General features: G+C 37.1%; 2 protein-coding genes across 4 annotated transcripts; one reads left to right on the forward strand and one right to left on the reverse strand.

Annotated features, from left to right (window-relative positions):
- The first annotated feature begins 2668 nt into the window (after positions 1-2668).
- Positions 2669-15375, forward strand: LOC111807671 (structural maintenance of chromosomes protein 1). 3 transcript variants are annotated; one of them, XM_087129295.1, is made up of 19 exons: positions 2669-2869; positions 3008-3461; positions 4651-4887; positions 5136-5369; positions 5657-5895; positions 7114-7380; positions 7586-7856; positions 9251-9375; positions 11116-11225; positions 11307-11414; positions 11476-11615; positions 11814-11903; positions 11996-12204; positions 12652-12821; positions 13200-13309; positions 13476-13855; positions 14172-14423; positions 14620-14847; positions 15006-15375. In XM_087129295.1, the coding sequence occupies exons 2-19, from the start codon at positions 3024-3026 to the stop codon at positions 15052-15054; spliced, it is 3657 nt and encodes a 1218-aa protein (XP_086985421.1). In that variant the 5' UTR covers positions 2669-2869; positions 3008-3023; the 3' UTR covers positions 15055-15375. The 3 variants fall into 3 exon arrangements, with proteins under 3 accessions (XP_086985421.1, XP_086985420.1, XP_086985422.1); XM_087129294.1 differs by having other exon boundaries at positions 3012-3461; XM_087129296.1 differs by lacking the exon at positions 2669-2869 and having other exon boundaries at positions 3321-3461; positions 4661-4887.
- Positions 15376-15423: 48 nt separating this feature from the next.
- On the reverse strand, positions 15424-20978 carry LOC111807672 (vacuolar protein sorting-associated protein 2 homolog 3-like). Its single transcript, XM_023693493.2, has 11 exons — positions 20660-20978; positions 20419-20463; positions 19163-19197; positions 19033-19083; positions 18802-18906; positions 17580-17651; positions 17231-17302; positions 16479-16559; positions 16044-16079; positions 15893-15948; positions 15424-15632 (listed from the first exon to the last, which is right to left on the reverse strand). Exons 1-11 carry the CDS (start codon positions 20868-20870, stop codon positions 15581-15583), a joined length of 816 nt encoding a protein of 271 aa, XP_023549261.2. The 5' UTR covers positions 20871-20978; the 3' UTR covers positions 15424-15580.
- Positions 20979-22482: the final 1504 nt, after the last annotated feature.

Consider the following 22482-nt stretch of genomic DNA (forward strand, 5'->3'; position numbering starts at 1 on the left):
CATTGTGGAAGTTCGTGATTCCTCACACAAACACAGCAAGATAAACAAACTACAACATATATATAAACATGAGTCATGGCGCACGAGTAATCAATTTACCTGTCTGGATAAGGTAAGCCTGTCTATTTTCTCCCCAAGTATTGAAAGAGGGTTGATTGGTTGTCATTACCAGTCTTCAAGCTTCCCTTCTTCCTTATCTTTGGACTACTGCCAATCTTACGACAGTCATCCATGCCACTTTTTGACTCAGATGAGATATCTTCACGGTCCCATTTGATTTGAGATACAATCACAGAAGAACACTTCGCGAGACAATCCTTTGATTCTTCAGATGAAGCTCTAACGTTTACATCTCTTTCGTGTTCTTCTGGACTTTCCGATGGCTCGGGCTTCACAGATGTGTTACAGGGAATTTGAGCGTTCATTTTTCTATCATTCTTTAGCTTATCTACACAAGAAGACATAAAAATGAAGTTACTAATCATATTTTCCAAAGGGTAAAAGCCAAGAGAGGATCATGTCCATTGGATCCATATGAAAGCCATTATGTGTCTTCAAGTAGGCGGCTCCCAGTATTTCCTTGCCAGATTCTTCTTCCCTTCATAAGATGTGACAAGCTTGTAACCTCTGTTTTCTATCAAGGCTAGAAGGAATTCCTTATAATCCATAAACCTCCCCTCAGATTAATTTCACCGTTGTACAATTTGACATTAATACACTAATCTTTTCTATAATAAAATCAAAATTATTGCAACCACATCAGAGATTGACAATTTTTAGTTCCATCATGTACCCATCAACATTCAAATCCAATAAGAAAAGATAAGACTAACCGTGCAACCACTCTAAAGCTGGAGATGATGAAGTTGTAAGAATGGTATGAGTGTAAATAATTCACCGGCAAAAACAATAATAACAAATTCAAGAAAGCCTCCCCTGCATTGTGCAAAAAACAAAACTATGGATTGACTACCATTTTCTAAAAGCAAAAGCCATGAATTACTTAAACCAAGACAAAACTACGAAATAGCTCCTGCATACACAAATGCTTACAGACCACAGGTAACAAAAACAGTAACTGCCATTTCAATAAAACTATACACGAAAACCAGATAAAGGCCACAAGACAAAAGAGGGAAAATTACCGTCTTGAAGAAATTAGGTTACTCGGATTTCTCGGTAAAACTAGGAATCAGACCCCACCAGATTCATAATCTCGACCAACAATCGGCAAATCCGAGCCCGGGGAGACATTGAACAATGGACGAAAACTAAATATTCAACAAAAAAAAAAAATGCAAAATACATCACAGCCGTTAAGTTCAGAACCTACCTACTAGACATGGAATATAGGGAAAATTCAAATACAGTCAAACAGAACGAAATAAGAAAGAATCGAATGACGTTACCGCGAATGACGTTACCGGTCCATGTTTAGGGTGAGGACGCGGCCGCCGGTGCGGTGGTAGGCCCTTGGGATGTCATCAGCTCCAAGAGTACAACTGCCTCTTCCGCACATCCGTCTCTTTAATGCTGTGCCGCACTCCCTATAGTATTCTACTGGTAAGTAAAGGTCGAGTTCAGATGCTTGGCTGTTGGATGGCGATGGCGGATGCTGTGAACGGGGTGCTGAACCTGTACGGAAGGTTCTGGACGCGGAGGAACGAAACGACGGGAAGCAAACCGCCAGAATCAAATCTATAACCTATAGTCTTGTATATTTATAATTTTGCCCCAAAATTTTTTATGGATTAAAGTATTTTTTTAATTTTTTTAAAAAATTATTGAAAAAGTTAATTTTTGAAACACGATTTAAAATTTAAGGGCATCTTTGAAACACTGTATTGTCTGAAGTCTAGGGCATTTTTGAAACACTGTCTTGTCTGAAGTCTAAGGGCAGTTTTGAAACACTGTCTTGTCTAAAGTCTAAGGGCAGTTTTGAAACACTGTCTTGTCTAAAGTCCAAGGGCAGTTTTGAAACACTGTCTTGTCTAAAGTCTAGGACATTTTTGAAACACTGTCTTGTCTGAAGTCCAAGGGCATTTTTGAAACACTGTCTTGTCTAAAGTGTCTAAAGTCCAAGGGCATTTTTGAAACACTGTCTTGTCTAAAGTCCAAGGGCATTTTTGAAACATTGTCTTGTCTAAAGTGTCTAAAGTCCAAGGGCATTTTTGAAACACTGTCTTGTCTAAAGTACAATTGAAACACTGTCTTGTCTAAAGTCCAATTGAAACACTGTCTTGTCTAAAGTCAAAGGGTATTTTTGAAACACTGTCTAAAGTCCAAGGGCATTGCATTTTTGAAACATTGTCTAAAGTCCAAGGGCATTTTTGAAACACTGTCTAAAGTCGGAGGCAGACAAAGTACCAACAATAAAAATTACAGATATTTTTATTAATTAAATCTAAAAGTACCAACAATAAAAATTACAGATATTTTTATTAATTAAATCTAATTTTTAACCATTTTTTATACGAATATTTAAAAATTTATGCGTTGAGAATTACCTTAAAAAATCGAGGAACATATATATATATATATATATATATATATATTAGAATTAAAAAAAAAAAAAAAAAAAAAAAAAAACGTACACAATAGTCTATTGACTAAATGGCGAGCTGGTCGAAAAATTGGCGTTTCTATCTCAACGCCTAATAAAATTTCTACCAAACACCTTCTCCCGCCATTTTTTCGCGGATTTCTCTCCACTACAATCCCGATCCCTTCTTCTTCCCCACCTTCTCAATTTCTCATTTCCATGGAAGCGATTCTGTTCTCCATTGAAATTTCCTCTTCCACGCCGGCTTTTTGTTGAGCTATTTCTTACTTCTACTCCCCTAGTCGAAGCCCTAGTTCGCTTCTTCAGGTGACTCTTCTATTACCCTTCTGAATTTGTTTAGCTGCTTGCATTTTTTGTTTTTTTCTAGTTTCTGTGAAGATTGCTTCTACTTCGCCGTACTTTTCTTGTTAGAGTATTTTTTTTTTTTTTTTTTTTTTTTTTAAGTAAGGTTTTGCACATCATGCCGTCCCTGATTTCGTCCGGCAAGATTCTCCGATTGGAGCTTGAGAATTTCAAATCATACAAGGGTCATCAGATAATCGGTCCTTTTTATGATTTCACTGCTATAATTGGTCCCAATGGAGCTGGGAAGTCGAACCTCATGGATGCTATAAGCTTCGTGCTTGGTGTTCGGACTGGGCAACTGCGTGGGGCACAGTTGAAGGACCTAATCTACGCTTACGATGATAGGGAGAAGGAACAGAAGGGACGGAGGGCGTTCGTTCGGCTTGTTTATCAGATGGGAAATGGGTCGGAGCTTCAGTTTACCAGGACAATCACTAGCACAGGCGGCAGCGAGTATCGAATTGATGGAAAGAGTGTCTCCTGGGATGAGTATAATTCGAAGCTGAGGTCACTTGGAATACTTGTCAAGGCTCGGAATTTCCTCGTCTTCCAGGTTTACTCTGAAAATTTTGTTTCTTGTTTTTGGAAAAGGGTTTGCTCCAAGCTATGATATGCTTGCTTAACATATTTCCTTAAACCTAACAATCTGCAGGGATCATAGTAATTTTCGTAAATTGTTACTCATCTAAGTTCTATTTATAGAAAAATAGCTTAATTGAAACAATACACATTCTTTAATTTAGGAAAAATTGTTATTTTGTCGAGGCAAATTTGTTACAGGTCAAGCGGTTTCCTGAGTTGTCTCAACAAGTTAGGAGCAGCGGCTAAAATTTTATTATTTTATATCTATGTGCCATCTAAAAATGTTGAACTTAGGCTTGGTTTGATTGTGCTTCTTTTCTTACACTATTTACAATGGTTTACACTTTTCTGTGGGACATTTGAGTTCCTAAAACAAGAACAAATTTTTAAAAACTTTTTTTTTTTCTTTTCTTTTCAAAACTTAACCTGCATTTTGAAAATACCCTGATAGGAGGATAATAAAATGAAACTCATGGATGGAAGTAAAATTGTTAAGCTTAATTTTTAAATTAAAAAAATTAAATAATTATGAGACATGACCTTAACCATTGAAAACTCGAGATCATCAAGTATAACTAATTAGATAATGTCAGAAGTTAAAGATTTTAAAATTTTTTAAACTTAATTCAATTATGAAAATAACAAGGGTTGGACTAGAGGTCACCACAAGTCATGTAAATGATAAAAGGTTTAAATGAAATGAGTTTAAGCCATGGTGACCTCGTATTTAGGATTTATATGTTTTGAATTACCTTGACATGAGGCATGAGAATAGTCAATGTTTGACCAGAGACACTCATGGATATAAAAAAAACTTAGGTAAATAGTACAATTTAATACAAGATGATAAAGTACCGACAAAAAGGAAGAACAACCTAGTGGCCTAATACAAAGGAGAAATGACTTGCAATATTATGTATGAGAGTTGGAAAAGTTAGTTGATAAACAGAAAGATCCTACAAATCTGAAGATAGAAAGTATGGTAAGGGAGAAAGGAGATGGAGTTTAATTGTGAACCAATCAACGTCGACACCCTGTTCTGTTCACAGACTCAACTTATTGAGTCTTTGGATTAATTTGTGTGTGCATTTTTGTTAGATGATTCAATCATTTGCCTTACGTTTGTCATATTCCTATTGTTAACATACTTTTTCATTTAGGGTGATGTAGAATCCATTGCATCCAAGAATCCCAAAGAACTTACTGGACTTCTTGAGCAGATCTCGGGATCTGATGATCTCAAGAGAGAATTTGAGGAGTATGAAGAGAAGAAAGCCAAAGCTGAAGAAAATTCAGCGCTTGTATATCAGAAGAAAAAGACTATTGTGATGGAAAGAAAGCAGAAGAAAGAGCAAAAGGAAGAAGCAGAAAAACATCTCCGCTTGCAAGATCAACTGGTATGCAACCTGACATTTCTCTGTACATTGAGCATGCTAAAATAATTCATGCATTGACAAGTGTCAAGTGTTCAGATATTCAATGTCTGTCCAGCTAAGTTTTTTTTTTTTTCCTTGCATGAAAATAACATCTTGCTTATTCTCTTATATAATATCTTAAAAACTTTAGGAGTTTGTGGGACTTTCTTCAAATTATTGAAATTTTTAATATTTTCTTTCCATTTTTCTTCTTTTTTCCCCATCTGCAGAGATCTTTGAAGAAAGATCACTTCTTGTGGAAATTATTTGTAATAGAAAAGGATGTTGTAAAACTCAACGAGGAACTTGAAGCTGAAAGAAGAAATCGTGATGATGTCATGCAACAAATTGATGGTTTTGAACACGAAGCTTTGAAAAAGAGGAAAGAACAAGCTAAGTACTTGAAAGAAATTGGTAACTGCGAGAAGAGAATTGCAGAGAGAAGTAATAAGCTTGATAAGAATGTAAGTACGTTAGCTTCCTTTTGTTGAATTCATTTCAAGACATCTGAAAATAAATCATCTCGAAGTGCAAGTTTGACGCTTAGAGTTTTGGCTTCTGAGGAACTGGTGTGTAGGATATAAATTGTACTTCTGTTGCAGATGTGGACCCTTTTATTACTCAATGCTTAATATTGTTGAGGATTGATACTTTTAAGGGTCTGCGATCATTAATTGTATGCATAACATGTGTACTAGGTTATTAAACAAACATTTTTTTACTTTTTAAATTTTATTGCCATGCTTTGCAGCAACCTGAGCTTCTGAAATTGAAAGAAGAAACATCTCGAATAAATTCAAAAATCAAGAGAAGTCGAAAAGAACTTGATAAGAAAATAGAACAAAGGAGAAAACATGCTCAATATATAAAGGAGTTACAAAAGGGCATTCAGGATCTCAATGCAAAGCTTGATGATTTACATGAAAAAGGCCGAGACAGTGGTGAAAAACTGAAGTTAGATGACCAAGAGCTGAGGGAATATTGTCGAATGTAAGTCTTTATTTATTATTTATTGTTTGATAGTAATTTCTTATATGTTAATACCATTTCCTTACATTAAATGGGGGATCAAACCAAACCGAAAAACCGACATCAGTTGGTTGATCTAAAGAGACTTTTGGTCGGTGTTGGGTTTTTATAAAATAAAAAACTGTAGTTTGGTTGGTCGTAGTGTACGAAGAGCACAATTTCAACCGATTGGGACCAAATAGTTGGTTCTTGGCATCGGTTTTGGGCTATTAGTTGTTTTTTCATTTGGTGGTTGCTGTTTTGACCTATTTTTTCCCTCCCTTTTGGGGTAGTGTTTCCTTGAACTTTTTGTTTCTTTTCATCTATTAATGAAAACTTGTTTTTTTGTTCAAAAAGAATATTGCTTTAGTGGATCTTTCCCTAAGAATTGGTCTCTCTACTTGATCATGCATGAGATATTGCAACTCACACTCTACTTGATTGATTCTTGGTTACGGAGGGTTTGATGATCCATGGTGACGTTATTTCGAAGACATAAATTTTCTTTTAGGGGAAGGGATCTGTTACATTTCCAGTGACGATATACATAATGCCTGCCATTTTTGTGATGCTACTTTGAGTACATTGTTTTTTACTTCTGCAGCTATGTACTTAATGCCTGACATTTTGGCTGATTTTCCTTGTCAACTATTCTTGTTTGTGTCTTCTTAATGAAAGAGTAAGGAAGAAGGGTTCTTGGATGTGCTACGTGTGTCTAAGTAAAAGAGCCCTTGGATCACATATTCATTTACTGTTCTTTTGTCCTTAGAGGGTGGGCCCTTCATTTTTATCAGTTTGTTCTTAGGATTTGTCTACTTGAGTTCGTGAATGATTGGCTTTTGGAGGTCTTGACGGTTGGGAATTTCTAATTCGTCGATAAGATCTTTTGGAAGGAAAGAAATTGTAGAACATTTGAAGACAGGGAGGCCTTTTTTTAATTCTTTTTTGTAGTAATGTAACCACGAGAATTTCTTTTGTAACTACACTTTGTCCTTAGCCTTTTTTGATAGAAGGCTCTCAGTGAGGGTTTTCTAAACCCTTTTCCCTTAGGCTATTCGCCCCTTCTTTATAATATCTTTGTTTTCTCATAAAAATTTTGAGACAGTATTATATTGATATTTGGCATATTTTTCTTAAAAATCAGCATTTGGCTTTCCTGATGTGTGCTACGTGGTGCCTATTGGTTTCTTGATGTTGCAGCAAGGAGGAAGCTGGGATGAAGACAGCAAAACTAAGAGATGAAAAGGAGGTCTTAGATAGGCAACAACATGCCGATATTGAAGCTCAGAAGAACTTGGAAGAAAACCTTCAACAATTACATAACAGGGAGAATGAATTGGAGTCACAAGAGGAGCAGATGCGAACAAGACTTAGGAAGATTCTTGATAGTTCAGCTAGATATAAGGATGATCTTGCTGATCTGAAAAAGGATTTGCATACCATGAAAGATAAGCATCGAGATGCCAGGTTAAGTATTTATAGTATTGCTCTTGTACTGATGATGAATTCTGTTATAGTATTCTCAGATTCATGTCACTAGTTAGTTATATTGCCTTCTATTGCATGCTTTGAAGGTTGTCATTTGTTACATGCATATTTCTGTTAGTATAGTCTGATTGAATGTCACACAAAAAATATCTTGTGTTAATATTTAATTTTTAACTTAATCCAGGAATAAATATGAAAACCTAAAGTCAAAAATTGGAGAAGTTGAAAACCAACTGCGTGAATTGAAAGCTGATAGATATGAAAATGAAAGAGATGCTAAATTATCTCAAGCTGTTGAAACTTTGAAACGGCTGTTTCAAGGAGTTCATGGTCGCATGACTGATCTTTGTCGTCCAACACAGAAGAAGTACAACCTGGCTGTTACTGTTGCAATGGGTAAGTTTATGGATGCAGTGGTTGTTGAGGATGAACATACAGGAAAAGAATGTATTAAGGTACATATTCCAGCCCTTCTCTATTTTGCCCCTAGTATAAACATAGTAACCCTTTCAGTTTTTTTTTTTTGAACAAAAAAAACTTCTCATTGATATAATGATAAGGAATAAACGTTCAAGGATTCAAACATCCTAAGAGAGTGAAAAAGAAAAGAATACAAAAACGACTACAACCAAAATAGATATTACCCATGATATTTAAAAAAAAAAACTATAATTTTCCTTGAAGGCTTCAATGGTGGTAACAATTATTTGTTCCAATCTCATCTTCCGTTCGTATATGATATTATCCTTTTCTGCTCTGGTAGAGAAGAGACAATTGCCAATCTAAATAACTTCCTAGCTTTCTTTGAGACCATTTATAGGCTGAAGATTAACAAGGGCAAGTGCCAGCTCTTGGGTATGAACTACGATTTTGATAAGCTAAGCTGATGGCCTCCATGGCTGGTTGCAAGGTTGGATTGTTCCTTTCTCGTAGATCTTCCTTTAGGTCATAATCCAAGAACTTGTTGTTTGGGACCCTATTGTGAGTAAGGTCAAGAAGACACTTTTGTCCTAGAAAAGAAGCTTCTTCTCGAAAGGAAGCAAATTTACTTTCATTTAGTCAGTTTTGAGTGGGATTCCTACGTATTTTTTATTTGTTTTCAAAATTCCAGTGACAGTAAGAAAGTCTTTGATGAAGCTTTGGAGGGAATTCCTTTGGGAGGGAGTTGACGAAAGAAAAGGGGCACACTTAGTCAATTGGGAGGTGGTTACTAAGCCAGTAGACTTTGGGGGATTAAAGATTGGTAACTTGAGTTCCCGTAACGAGACTCTGTTAGATAAATGGCTTTGGCAGTTTCATCACGAGGCAAAATCCTTATGACATAGAGTCATTGTGAACAAATTCGAGTCATCCCTTTCTGAATTCTCTCAAATGGGTTTAAAGGAACTTGGCTTGAGAGGTCTTTGAGTGATGTTTGGTCCTTCGTAATGTTTCATGTTTCTCTTTGGGCATTCGTGACAAAGTTATATTTGCAGTTATCCTTTGAGTCTTATTTTTCTTGATTTGAGCCATTTATTAGTTTTGATTCTTTTTTTGTGGACTTTATTTTTGTATGTTCTTGTATTCTTTCATTTTTTTTTTCCTCAATGAAAGTTTGGTTGTTCATAAAAGGAAAAAAAATGTTAAATACAAAATGTTGATCAAGGTATAGGAAATAGGATGTTGAAAAGTTCTAATTGATAAGTTTTTGAAAATAGAATAAAAATCTTCAACATGTCCTTGAAAATCTTGGGTGTCGCCTATTCATGTCTGCGCTTTTTATCAAATTTGATTTACATTTATCAGTTTTGATACAAGTGTATGGGTTACTTTATATGTAAATGCAATACTTTTCCTGACTTTCCTGCAGTATTTGAAAGAACAAAGGCTTCCTCCTCAGACATTCATACCTCTTCAGTCTGTTCGTGTAAAGCCCGTTATTGAGAGATTACGTGCTTTAGGTGGCAGTGCGAAGCTGGTGTTTGATGTTATCCAATATCCTTCTATGATTCTATTACTTGATCATTGGGGAGAACTACTTGTTGCTTTCCTATATTATAGCCTCCTTACATGTTCTGGTTTATGTTTGGAAACAATTTTTTTCACAAAGGTCTGGGTATGTAGCTATGCATTAAGTTTATTAAATTAAACATATATGATGTTACATAAAATATTTGAAATAAGGAGGAAATAATCTTTACCTTGGTACATAGCTTAATTTTAACCTAAACGGGGAGAATCATTCTTACTTCAAACTTTCATTTCATCAAATTTTAACTTCAAACCCCGTTGCTTCTCTTTCCTCTGTCTGTACCAACGTTCAAATCTGTGGTTGTAATCTGTGGCTTCAGTTTTGCTTATTTTGGGAGAGTGTTCTTATGGTATTTTGGAGCTTTTGTTTTACTTTTGCTCTTTAAGACTCTTAGGTTGTAAAGAAGAGGAGGGACATTTGTATCTAGATGCCTTGCCCTTTCCAGGGCCTTTTCTAGCTCTCTTTTCCATCTTTTGTGTATTCCCTCACCCTCTCTGTCACCCATTTTCCTTTTTCTGAAAGGTTTAGATTTCCAAGAAGATAAGGTTCTTTGTCTGGTAGGTTTTGCATGACAAAGTTAATACTTTAAATTCGGTGTAGAGCCTTACTAATGTTTCCTTTGCAGAGGTGCATCGGAAAACGTTGACCATATTCTTTGAAGTTACTGGTTCCCCCTTTTAAAAGCTTTTGGAGTCTCTTTGGCGTGGAATAGGAGTTTCAGGGCTACGATAGAGAAGGTTTTGCTGTATCCACGGTGAAGGGAAAAATTCCTTGGCAGACTTGTTTCTTCATTGTTTGTTTGGAGGATTTGGACTGGGAGGAATCATAGAATTTAGAGAGGTTAAGAGATCTGTGGGGGGAGTTGTTAGAGATTATTTATTTTTATGTCTCTTGATAATGTAATTTTCAGTTACTTGGATATTTTCATTCCTTCATCTTGAAAAGGAGCCGCCATTGCAGATAGCTGTAATATGGAGCATCAAAGTTGGGAATTGGCATTAGAAGAGGCACTTTTGACAGAGAGGTAGAAACCTTGTTAGCTCTTCTTCAAAAGCTTGATTCAGTACAGCTAAGTGAAGGAAAAGACGAGGCTCTTTGGTTGTTAGGAAAAACAGGCTCTATCTCATCTAAGTCTGTTAGACCACTTTTTTCTTCACTATCCTTTTGCGTTCAGATGGTGGCATTTTGTGCCCGGTTTTGGTTCAGGACAGGGGTGTATAAAAAGAACATGGGTTTGGAACTATCTTCAAGTTGGGGCCTCAAAGGGATGGCACAGTTTTTATGGAATTGTGTGCTTAGAATGGAACTAAATGTCCCTTCAGGATAAAATTTCTTCCTTTGATTTTTTCGTGTAGTCATATAACAAACCATACTAAATTTGTTTGTCCCTACAGCCTTTTAATTATGACAGATTGGAATGCATGATAAAAGAAAGGTGATAAACTACTAAATTTGATTCGCTGTGGTAAGTATATGGGTAAAGAACTTTAGGGGTTAAAAACTGGATTCTTCCCTTGAAATAATTCTGAATGCATGGTTTAATTTTTTTTCATTTTTAAGAATTGGAGATCCATTATCTGATGTTTGATTTTTCTCTTTTTTTTTCTTTTTTTTTTAATCATATTCGGTTAATTCTAAACTGCTAGTGGGTAATAGCCTAATAGGCGAGAAGATATATGAATTTGTATGCTTAACAATCACACTTTTAATCCGGCGTTGGAGAAGGCAATTATATTTGCTGTGGGAAATACTCTAGTTTGCGACGACCTTGATGAAGCCAAGGCTCTGAGCTGGAGTGGAGAAAGGCATAAAGGTAACATTTAGTCAGTTTTAAAATATTTTTTTGTAGCTCCGTCAGTTTATCTTATGGCTACTTTGTTTATGATTGAACTAGTTGTAACTGTTGATGGTATTCTGCTTACTAAATCTGGCACAATGACTGGGGGTACTAGTGGTGGCATGGAAGCAAGGTCAAACAAATGGGATGATAAGAAGATTGAAGGTACTCAATCCATTCATTGATTAATGTTGGAACTTTACCATTTATTGTTGCTGTATTTTAGGGCTGAAGAAAAAGAAAGACCAGTATGAATCAGAGCTAGATGAACTTGGATCAATCAGAGAGATGCAACTAAAGGAATCTGAAGCATCTGGGAGGATTAGTGGACTTGAGAAAAAGATTCAGTATGCGGAGATTGAGAAGGTGATTACCTGAAAAAAATTCCTATCATATATTGCACTTTCATATGGATAACTTATGCTTCTTTCTATCAAAAAATGATCACAAAAAAGAAACACCTTCATTGACTAGCAAGGGTGTTAAGGACACAAAAGAGAGAGAAATCAAATGATTATAATGCAGAGAAATGAATGTGATATTGATTATGAGATATTATTGCAGCGAAGTATTGAAGACAAGCTTACAAACTTGAGGCAAGAGAAAGAAATTATTAAAGAAGAAATTGATCGAATAAGTCCTGAACTTCAGAAGGTAATATTATGACCACATGCTAACCTTTTTTGTTTTTCTTTACACATTTATTTTATTATTCAAAGTGTAATGTTATATTATTTCTATTGTAGTTAAAAAATGGGATTGATAAAAGAAACACAGAAATTAGGAAGTTGGAGAGGAGGATCAATGAAATTGTTGATCGGATATATCGAGACTTCAGCAAATCTGTTGGGGTGGCAAACATACGAGAATATGAAGAAAATCAACTCCAAGCAGTGCAGCATATGGCGGATGAACGTATTAGCTTGAGTAGTCAGCTATCAAAATTGAAATGCCAGTAGGTTCCCCTCCTTTTTACTCTTGTCCTACCATGCTTAGTGTACTTACAGTTTTATGTTGAAGAAAATAAAATACATGCACTATCGTCTTGTTCCTTATACATTGCTAGTGTGTAGAATGAGACTCATCTCTTAGGTGCAAAATTGTTTTGGGGATTCAGAATGTTTCATTTTAGGACATCGTTATTTTAGGGGAAAAGAAGTATGGTTGTAAAACCAATTGGTTGAATGCTGAGTAAGACAGGGTGTTGCACTTTTTGTAATTACATTTATTGCAAGAGAATACCTTGTATCAAGTTAAGTTATTTTTTGTATATTTGATCAAGCTTTATGCTGGCAAAATATATCTTTTCAACTGAACCTAAGTTCTACTATTGTACATAAATGAATAGTTCGTCAACTTCCAATGCTAATAGAACATATTCTGTTCCTGACATGTAACTCAGGTTGGAGTATGAACAGAATCGGGACATGGAATCACAAATTAAAGAACTGGAATCTTCTTTGAGTTCGTTAGAGAATGCTTTAAGAAAGATTCAAAACAAAGAGGCTGATGCCAAATCAACCGCTGAAAATGCCAATAATGATATTGATCGCTTGAAGGAGGAATTGGCTGGTAAGGTCTTGTTGCACAATAATCTCTTATCAATACTGTAATTTTTTTAATTTTTGTTTTATTAAAAATATATTAAGCCCATTGCAAACTAGGCCTACTTTCTGAAATTTTGGTTTTTTTTTTGTCGCACGGGCTTACTGTATCAAAATTTCCCTAGTTAATCTCTGGACTAGAACAGTTCTTGCATATATTATAAGAGATTTAATTTTTATTTGTTTCTTTTTTATTTTTGGTCTGGATCTACAGTTGGATAAGGTACTTATATTCATTTCTTACCAAATATTACAGCTCAGAAGGCTCTACATTTTCTATATGAACATAGTTGGTTGTTCTTTGTTGCTTCCATAGTTAAATAATTCATTCTCTTTGACTTTGCAGAGTGGAAATCCAGGTTGGAAGTGTGTGAGAAGGATATGCAGGAATGGAAGAAGAAAACATCCGCTGCTACGACTAGCATATCAAAATTGAATCGTCAGATTAATTCTAAGGTTCTTTTCACTGGATTTTGATATGTGAAGTGAAGTTTTGACACTGGCATGCACACAACATTTATCGGGCACCTGAGCATTTTTTGTGCTTCTTTGCTCTTGATTACTTACATAAACATCAAATTTGAATAAACCGTGATGGATATCCACCATATTTTCCTTCCAGGAGTCGAGTATTGAACAGCTGATCACACAGAAGCAAGAAATAGTGGAAAAATGTGAATTAGAAAATATTGACCTCCCCACTATCTCAGACCCCATGGAAACTGAATCCTTGACTCCTGGACCAGTTTTTGATTTTAGCCAGCTGAATAGATCCTATCAACAGGATAAGAGATCATCTGATAGAGAGAAACGTGAGCTGGAGTTCAAACATAAGATAGATTCCTTGGTATCAGAAATTGACAGAACTGCACCAAATTTGAAAGCACTAGATCAATATGAAGCTTTGAAAGAAAAGGAAAGAGTAATATCTGAGGAGTTCGAAGCCGCTAGGAAAGAGGAGAAAGAGGTGGCTGACAAATTCAATTCTATTAAGCAAAAAAGGTGATCTTTATTAATTGCATCTCTATGAGTCCACAAGTTAACATCGAGAAGCATATTCTTACTCTATTGACTTGTGGTCATTTCTTCAACAAAACTTCATTATTATGTTTATATCTGAATTTATTTATTCTGAGACATCTGAGTACTTGGATGTCGTACTCCAACAAAATATTGGTTATTTAGTTGCTAATATGGTCCTACCTAAATGACCGGTTATAAGTCTTGGAGAAATCTTGATTCATTAAGCTTTCTGATGCTTCTATTGCTGCATTAATTTGCTGTTCGTATTATTCTAAGTTTGTCTTGACAACTGCAGGTATGAGTTGTTTATGGATGCTTTCAACCATATTTCTGGAAATATCGATAAGATTTATAAGCAATTGACAAAAAGTAACACACATCCCTTGGGTGGAACGGCATATTTGAACTTGGAAAATGAGGATGAACCATTTTTACATGGTATCAAGTATACCGCTATGCCCCCAACAAAGCGGTTTCGTGACATGGAACAGTTGTCTGGTGGAGAAAAGACTGTGGCAGCATTAGCGTTGCTTTTTTCCATTCATAGGTATGTGATGATGTCGATGCTTGATCTTACATTTAGGAGTCTTCATTGTGGATGATTTTATTGCTTATGACTTGTGAGTTTATGATTCTAAGGTGGTGGTTATTATTCATTAAACTACGTCAAGTATCTTCTGTTATAGAGTATCTTGCAGATTATTGTCAGCTGATGGCTGTTCACATTGTCCAATATATTTCAGTTTTCGGCCTTCGCCCTTTTTCATATTGGATGAAGTGGATGCTGCCTTAGACAACTTGAACGTTGCGAAGGTCGCTGGCTTCATTCGTTCTAAGTCATGTGAAGGTGCCAGGATGAGTCAAGACACGGATGGAAGCAGTGGTTTTCAAAGTATTGTTATATCATTGAAGGATAGCTTTTATGACAAAGCTGAAGCTTTAGTAGGGGTTTACCGTGATTGCGAAAGAAGGTAAGCTTATAAAACATATTTCATGCACAAATGTTTATGAATGATTGATACGCAAAATTTTGGCCATCATCTGTTACATTTTTGTGTCTGGCCTAAATCTCTTGTTCCCTGGAAGAATGGCCAATATGTCATAACAATAATGCACTTGTATTTGACAGCTGCTCAAGAACGTTGACCTTCGACCTAACCAAATATCGGGAATCATAGAAGCGTAGTTTGACAAGTTGAAATCTGTAGAATGCCAAGAAATGTACACTACACTGTTGTAGAGCTTCTTCAATCCCATGCTTGAGACCTGAGGAAGGATTTGTGTATCACTGATGGAATGTTGCCTTACAATTAGAAAATACTATCAAGTGTTTCCTGTAATTTATAATATGCTTCTCCTTAGTTTTTGTAAATATTCTCAGTAAGGAGGCTAACTCCCATGCTTGTTAGTTCTTTTGTTTACCCAAAGCATATATTTGTTTAGTAATTAACAAACACTTCCAGTGTGTTTGAAATGGGTTTTAAATAGTAGTTTTAGCATCCTTCAATTTGAATTAGGATCTAAATTAATCCAAGGATACAAGCAAATGGTCAATAAGATTCCATTATCTCAAGAAGATAATGAACATTTGTGCCTCAATTGTGAAGATGAGAGAGAGACAGAGAGAGTTTATATGTACAATAGATGATCCTAGTCGAAATCGTGTTCATCTCAATTGGAAATCAAGGGAATTTATCATAATGTTCAAGGATTATGAAGAGCAGCCAATCGCTTTTCGAGCTCCTCGATACTCGAACTGCAAAATATTAGCAACAAAATAGCCATTATTTGAAAGGAAGAACCAAAAAAACGCCATGATCCTTTCATGTCCTAATTGCTCATGATCTTAATTCAGCTACTACCTTTATGCAACCAAAGCATGATCTCACAAGTAATTTAAGTCAGAAAACTGGAAAGAGGATCAAAAGCTTATTCTATTTCAAATTAAAACCAATAAATTTTCTTTTGATTTATGTAAGAAGATGAATATTCATGGGAAATATATACATTACATACCTACTGACACCCTCAGTATTCTTTGATGCAATTCTTCCTTTTGGGGCTGTTGAAAGCTGAATCAAATAACATACACATGATCCAATCAGTTCTAGTATATGCAATCCAGTTTACAAGACTTTAAAAAGATGTAAAACCAATTTTAACATACCTGTGAGGCAATATCAACACCGATTTCATCGAGCACCTGTCGAGCAGAAGGAAGCAGGGGTCACAGTAGTACAATCTATAGAACAGATCCTGTTCAAGTAAGGTTGGGGGAGGGGGTAGCGCCTATTGCGTTCAATTATTATTTGAGCAAATCATAGGTCATGAAATCTGATATCTAAAAGAAGATTGAGGTCCTAAAATTTAGCACAGCTAGTATCACATAAGTTTCATGGAGAAATGTTAACAATGGTTGATACTTGGACCTCTGAAACTCGGGCTTATGACTTTAAACTCGATGAACACAATCACAAAGCAATAGGTACAGGCCAGAGTAGCAAATTAGTGGCTATTACAAGAAACAATTTTAAGCTAACTTTTTTACTACAACTGGAGTAAAGAAAGGAGGAAATAAATGAAGGCAGCTAAAGGAGCTTACTTGATTCGTTAGATCTTCAGTTTCTTCTTCTGCCTCATCATCATCCAGTGCATCATCTATAGCATCTGAAATCATCTCCGTCTGCCACCAACGAAGACAGTAAGCATCCAGAAATATTGAAACATAACACGGAAATGACAAATATCAAAACTGAGGTTGTGAAGTAAGATTTCTATCGCATTTGAATTTATATTTCTTGTGAGATTCCATGTCAGTTGGAGAAGGGAACAAAGCATTCGTTATAAAGGTGTGGAAACCTCTTCCTAGTAGACGCGTTTTAAAACTGTGAGGCTGACAGCGATACGTAACAAGCCAAAGTGGACAATATCTACTAACGGTGGACTTGAAATGGTATCAGAGCTAGACACTGGGCAATGTGCCTGCGAGGACGCTGGGCCCCCAAGGAGGGTGGATTGTAAGATCCCAAATCGGTTGGAGAGGGGAACAAAACATTCCTTATAAGGGTGTGGAAACCTCTCACTAGCAAACACGTTCTAAAAACCTTGAAGAGAAATCGAAAAGGAAAAGCCCAAAGAGGACAATATCTGTTAGCAATGGGCTGGGGCTGTTAGCTGATTCTGATGCACCAAATATAGTCAGGTACGTTCATTTCAACCGAAAGGAAGCAAAAAAGGGTAAGCATATACAGGGAGGCACAGATGGAAAACACAAAATAAACAAAGCTAGCAAATTCAAGAGCTTTTCTTCCTGTAAGAATATATGGAAGAATATAGGTTAGAGTAGAATCTTACAGTCATATCCATCTGTGCAGACTGCTTCTGAAATTCTCTAATGACCTTTGCTTGCTTCACGGGATTCATTTGCTACAGATGAACATGGTAAGAATTATGTATAAGATTTAAAAAAAACATAAAACTTTAAGCTCTCACAGAATATGAAGTGGGTATATAATATTAAAGCTTTTTGTTTTTGAAAAGTGTGTCGGACACATGATTGAGAGTATAAAATAATCGAAAACAACAGAAAAAGATACGGGTGAACAATAATCATTATGCTTCGAAAGCATGGCTACTATTCTGTTCGTTAATCACAGCAATTTCAAACATATGTAAGGGTTGATCGATATCCATATTTTCTTACCTTATTCATAGCTGACATTGCTTTACTGGCACTCTTCATGCCAGCGGCAACAGAAGTCTGAGCATGCATTGCCTGTAAAATGTGGGGAGATGCTATTAATAATATATTATGTACTACACTTGTGAGATCCCACATCGGATGCTGGGCCTCGAAGGGGGATGGATTGTGAGATCCCACATTGGTTGGAGAGGAGAACGAAACATTCTTTATAAGGGTGTGGAAACCTCTCCCTAGCAAACGCGTTTTAAAAACTTTGAAGGGAAGTCGGAAAGGGAAAACCCAAAGAGGACAGTGGCGGTGGGCTTGAGCTGTTACAAATGGTATCCAAGCCAGGTTCCGGGCAATGTGCCAACGAAGAGGCTGAGCCCCAAAGGGGGGTGAACACGAGGCAGTGTGCTAGCGAAGACGTTGGGCCCCGAAGGGGGGTGAATTGTGAGATCCCATGTTAGTTGGAGAGGAGAACGAAACATTTTTTACAAGGGTATAGAAACCTCTCCCTCGCGGACGCATTTTAAAAACCTTGAGCGGAAGCCCAAAAGGGAAAGTGCAAAGAAGACAGTATCTGCTAGCGGTGGGCTTAGGTTGTTACAAATGGTATCAAAGCCAGGTTCTGGGCGATGTACTAGCGAGGAGGCTGAACCCCGAAGTGGGGTGGACAAGAGGCAGTGTGCTAACGAGGACGCTGGGTTCCAAAGGGGGTGGATTGTGAGATCCCACATCGGTTGGAGAGAAGAACGAAACATTCTTTATAAGGGTGTGGAAACCTCTCCCTAAAAGAGACGTTTTAAAAACCTTGAGGGGAAACCCGATAAGGAATGCCCAAAGAGGACAATATCTACTAGTAGTAAGGTTGGGCTGTTACAAATGGTATCAGAGCCAGGTTCCGAGCGATGTGCTAAGGAGGAGGCTGAGCCCTGAAGGGGGTGGACACGAGGTGGTGTATTAGCGAGGACGCTGGCCGCGAAGGGGGGGAGGGGGTGGATTGTGAGATCCCACATCGATTGGAGAGGAGAACGAAACATTCTTTACCAGGGTATAGAAACCTTTCTCTAGCAGACGCGTTTTAAAAACCTTGAGGAGAAACCCGAAAAGGAAAGTCCAAAGAGGACGATATCTGCCATCGGTGGGCTTGGGTTGTTACAACACTAAAGAGAAGATCATACATCTTACTGCAAAAATACTCAACCAAGTAAGAAGAGAAGAATTAGGCACTTGACTTAACCTGTGTGTGAGTTGCTATGCCTCTCATTTGAGCTCGACTACCTTGTAATTTTGCTATTTGTTGCCTGAGCCTAACTAACTGCCGAGCAAGAATCTTCGTCGCTGCCTGAAGAATCGAATGGATGATGATAAACATAATTAATGCTCGACCCCAGAAGAAGAATTTTTAAAAAAGAATCAACCCTCCGTAGGACTAGGACCGATACAATCTGGTCGAGAATATGAAATGTACCTCGTTTCCTGTTTTGGCAGTTCTCTTTATCTCAGCGACCAGCTTCTTTTCCTGATAAGATTATAAACCAAATCACAGTTAAAACACAGAGTATTTAGATTAAACCCATGTTTAGAAGCTCTTCACGTACTTCTAATTGCAATGCCCCAATTTCCTTCTCTATACCTGAGAAAAAGTGGCAAAAAGATGAGACCACTCAGTGATATCACAAAGAAAAGAGAAAAGAACAATTATTATAGTAAGAAAATGAAATAAAAACATCGAAGGAAGTGACACTTTAAAAAAAATAGTATAAGGAATTAAACAACGTAGTAACGTGCAAAGGAATATCAATTCAAGGTAAGGAAATGGCATTCTTAACTTCAAGAAGTGTCGAGAAACATAACCACAGAATATCATTCTATTCTGAAAACAATTGCAAAATGTAATCCCAAAACATTAGTACCATCTTATCCCAACTCAAAGCCATAGCATTATTGGTATGGCATATTGAGTGTAAGAACCAAGCTCACCGCTATTCGATATTGTCCTCTTTGAGCTTTCCCTTTCGGGCTTCCCCTCAAGGTTTTTAAAACACGTCTGCTAGGAAGAGGTTTCCACACCCTTATAAAGAATGCTTCGTTCTCCTCCCCAACCGATGCGGGATATCACAATCCACCCACCTTCGGGGCTTAGTCTCCTCGTAGCACATTGCCCAGTGTCTGACTTTGATACCATTTGTAACAACCCAAGCCCACCGCTACAGATATTATCCTCTTTGGATTTTTCCTTTCGGGCTTCCCCTCAAGGTTTTTAAAACATATCTTAGGGAGAGGTTTCTACACTCTTATAAAGAATGATTCGTTCTCCTTCTAACCGATGTGGGATCTCACAATCCACCCCCTTCAGGGCTCAGCCTCCTCGCTGGCACATAGCCCGGTGTCTAGCTCTGATACCATTTGTAACAGTCCAAGCCCACCGCTAGCAAATATTGTCCTTTTTGGGCTTTCCCTTTCAAGCTTCCCCTCAAGATTTTTAAAACGCGTCTGCTTGGAGAGGTTTCCACACCCTTGTAAAGAATGTTTCATTCTCCTCCCTAACCAACGTGGGATCTCACAAGCAAACTCTAAGTTAAAGCCCAAATTTTCTTCTCCTTTTCTCTGTGAGGAAACCGGTTGGGGGTAAGTGGTCTCGCTAGTACCATATGCAATCATAAATTACATGCTTCTTTGCTCCATTCAGTCCAAAATAAACATCATCATGAGCATATGAACGAGTTGCAATATACACAAATATGATGAGAAACATGAATAAATTTAATTACTCGAGACATAAGCGCAATCATGACATTGAAACCAGATGAATCCCTTACTAATTAAGTGCACTTAAGAAACATCAATAAGATACCTCTCGTAGAGCGCGTCATTTCCCTTTTACTCTCCCGAAGAGCTTCTGTAATCGAAACAAGTTTAATCACATAAAGAACAACCGAATCAAAGCAACCCAGAACAAAAATATCAAAGCAAAAAGGAGGAACTGAGAGCAATGCAGAAACAGATGAACAAGTTTCCGCTACAAATTTAGAAAAAAGAATCATCAAATGAACGAAATCGATTAAGAAAAACAAACGGCAGCAATTGGTGACGACCTTTGGCGGTAGGTTTCTTCGAAAAGATATTCATGGCGTCCAAAGAACGATCGTGAGCAGAACCAAGATGAAGTTCGACGAATTTCTGCAAAGGAACGCAGGTGGAAGAAGAAAGGGGGAATTCCCAAAGACAGGGAAGAGTTTCTCTGAGTAATGCGAGGGGAAGAAACAAGAATGCGAGAAGCGATGATGCTGAAATTGGATCAAACATAAACAATTCCTGTTGATTTGCGAACCTTCAATAATTGTTGGAATGGAAATTCCCAAACAGTGCCGTCCCAAAGCCGTCAGGTTCTGAGACAAATTAACTGTTTACTTCGCTCAACAATAGAATCTAGAAGTGAGCTAATGGATTTCTTATAAGGGTCTGAACTAAAGCGAATGATATTTGCTAGCGGTGAATTTGGACCGTTAAAACATTAATTTGAATATGCTTGAATTTTGAGTTGAAACACGGGAGTTAAAGGTGATGGTGGTGAGGGAGGCGTTCCAAATTTTGAGTTGAGCACTGGATTGTGCTTTAGAGAAAGTAAGCCGCTCTAGAAATAGAGAATACAGGTAAATAATCCTCCCTTCTCGAATAAAGTATACCATTATGCTTCATTTGACAACTCTTTTTCTCCGGAGCTATCGAATAAAGTACACCATTGAATCTCTCCTTAAACAGTCATATCTATCCATCTAGCACTATCTGTACAACTCTCTTCTCTGGAGCACGTTACTAGTCCAATAGACCTCTACCACAAATCTTCACTATGACTGCATCTTCGAGCCTCACAACTTCTTTTGTTCGACCCTTGAGTCACCATGACTACACCTTCGATCGAAGCTCACAACTTCTTTACTCAAAGGTAGGGTGTTTTTCCCGTGGGCATAGTTGCGAGGTGCACAAACTGACTCAAGCGCTCGTTAATGATTAAAACCCTTTTGAATCTACGAGTATAGGATGTCAAATATGGCGAGTTCGAGATTGAATCTTATAGCTTTAAACAGTAATGGGTAGGCAAATCAAGCTTTTGAATCTCCCAAATCAGGCAACATGATGGAAATATCAAGGTGCCAGTGAAGTAAGCATGTGGTGAAAGCCCCCACTTGATAAGTCTATACAAAAGTGGGCCTTTGTAATCATCTTCTATGCTAACACAAAGTTGAAGCAAAAACAGCAAATATAAGGGCCCATTACCAAATATTTCTATATTTTTATTAATTTCTAATATAAACATATTTATTAATCTAAATTTGAATAATATTTTAAAAAATTCCTTTTAGGAAAGGAAAATTATGAGGCTGATAGCGATACGTAGTAGGTCAAAGCAGACAACATCTATTAGTGGTGGGCTCAGTCTGTTATAAATGGTATTATAGACAAACACCAAACGGTGTGCTAGCGAGGATGCTGACCCTCCTCAAAGGGGTGGAGTGTGAGATCTCATGTTAGTGCCAATCAAGATCACATCACTGAACTTCCTATCTGAAAGAAAGTGAATGTGAAATAGATTGTGAGATCCTACATCGGTTCCAATCAAGATCACATCACCGAATCTTCAATCAGAAAGAAAGTGAGTGTAGGGTGGATTGTGAAATTCCACGTCGGTTTCAATCAAGATCAAGTCACCGAACTTTCGATCCTAAGGAAAGTGAGTATGGAGGTTAGGTATCCCATCGATCTTTCTCTTTCATACTTTTTTTTTTCGTTACAAAAACGGAAGAAATTAGTGGACAATAGATGCCAGTGGTGAATTTGTACCATTACAAATGGAATCAGAGCAGACACGGAACGGTATGTCAACGGTGTGTCAACATAAGTCGAACACAATTCAATT

This window comes from Cucurbita pepo, chromosome 12, assembly GCF_057944985.1.
Source record: "Cucurbita pepo subsp. pepo isolate OVF chromosome 12, ASM5794498v1, whole genome shotgun sequence".
Taxonomy (NCBI): Eukaryota; Viridiplantae; Streptophyta; class Magnoliopsida; order Cucurbitales; family Cucurbitaceae; genus Cucurbita; species Cucurbita pepo.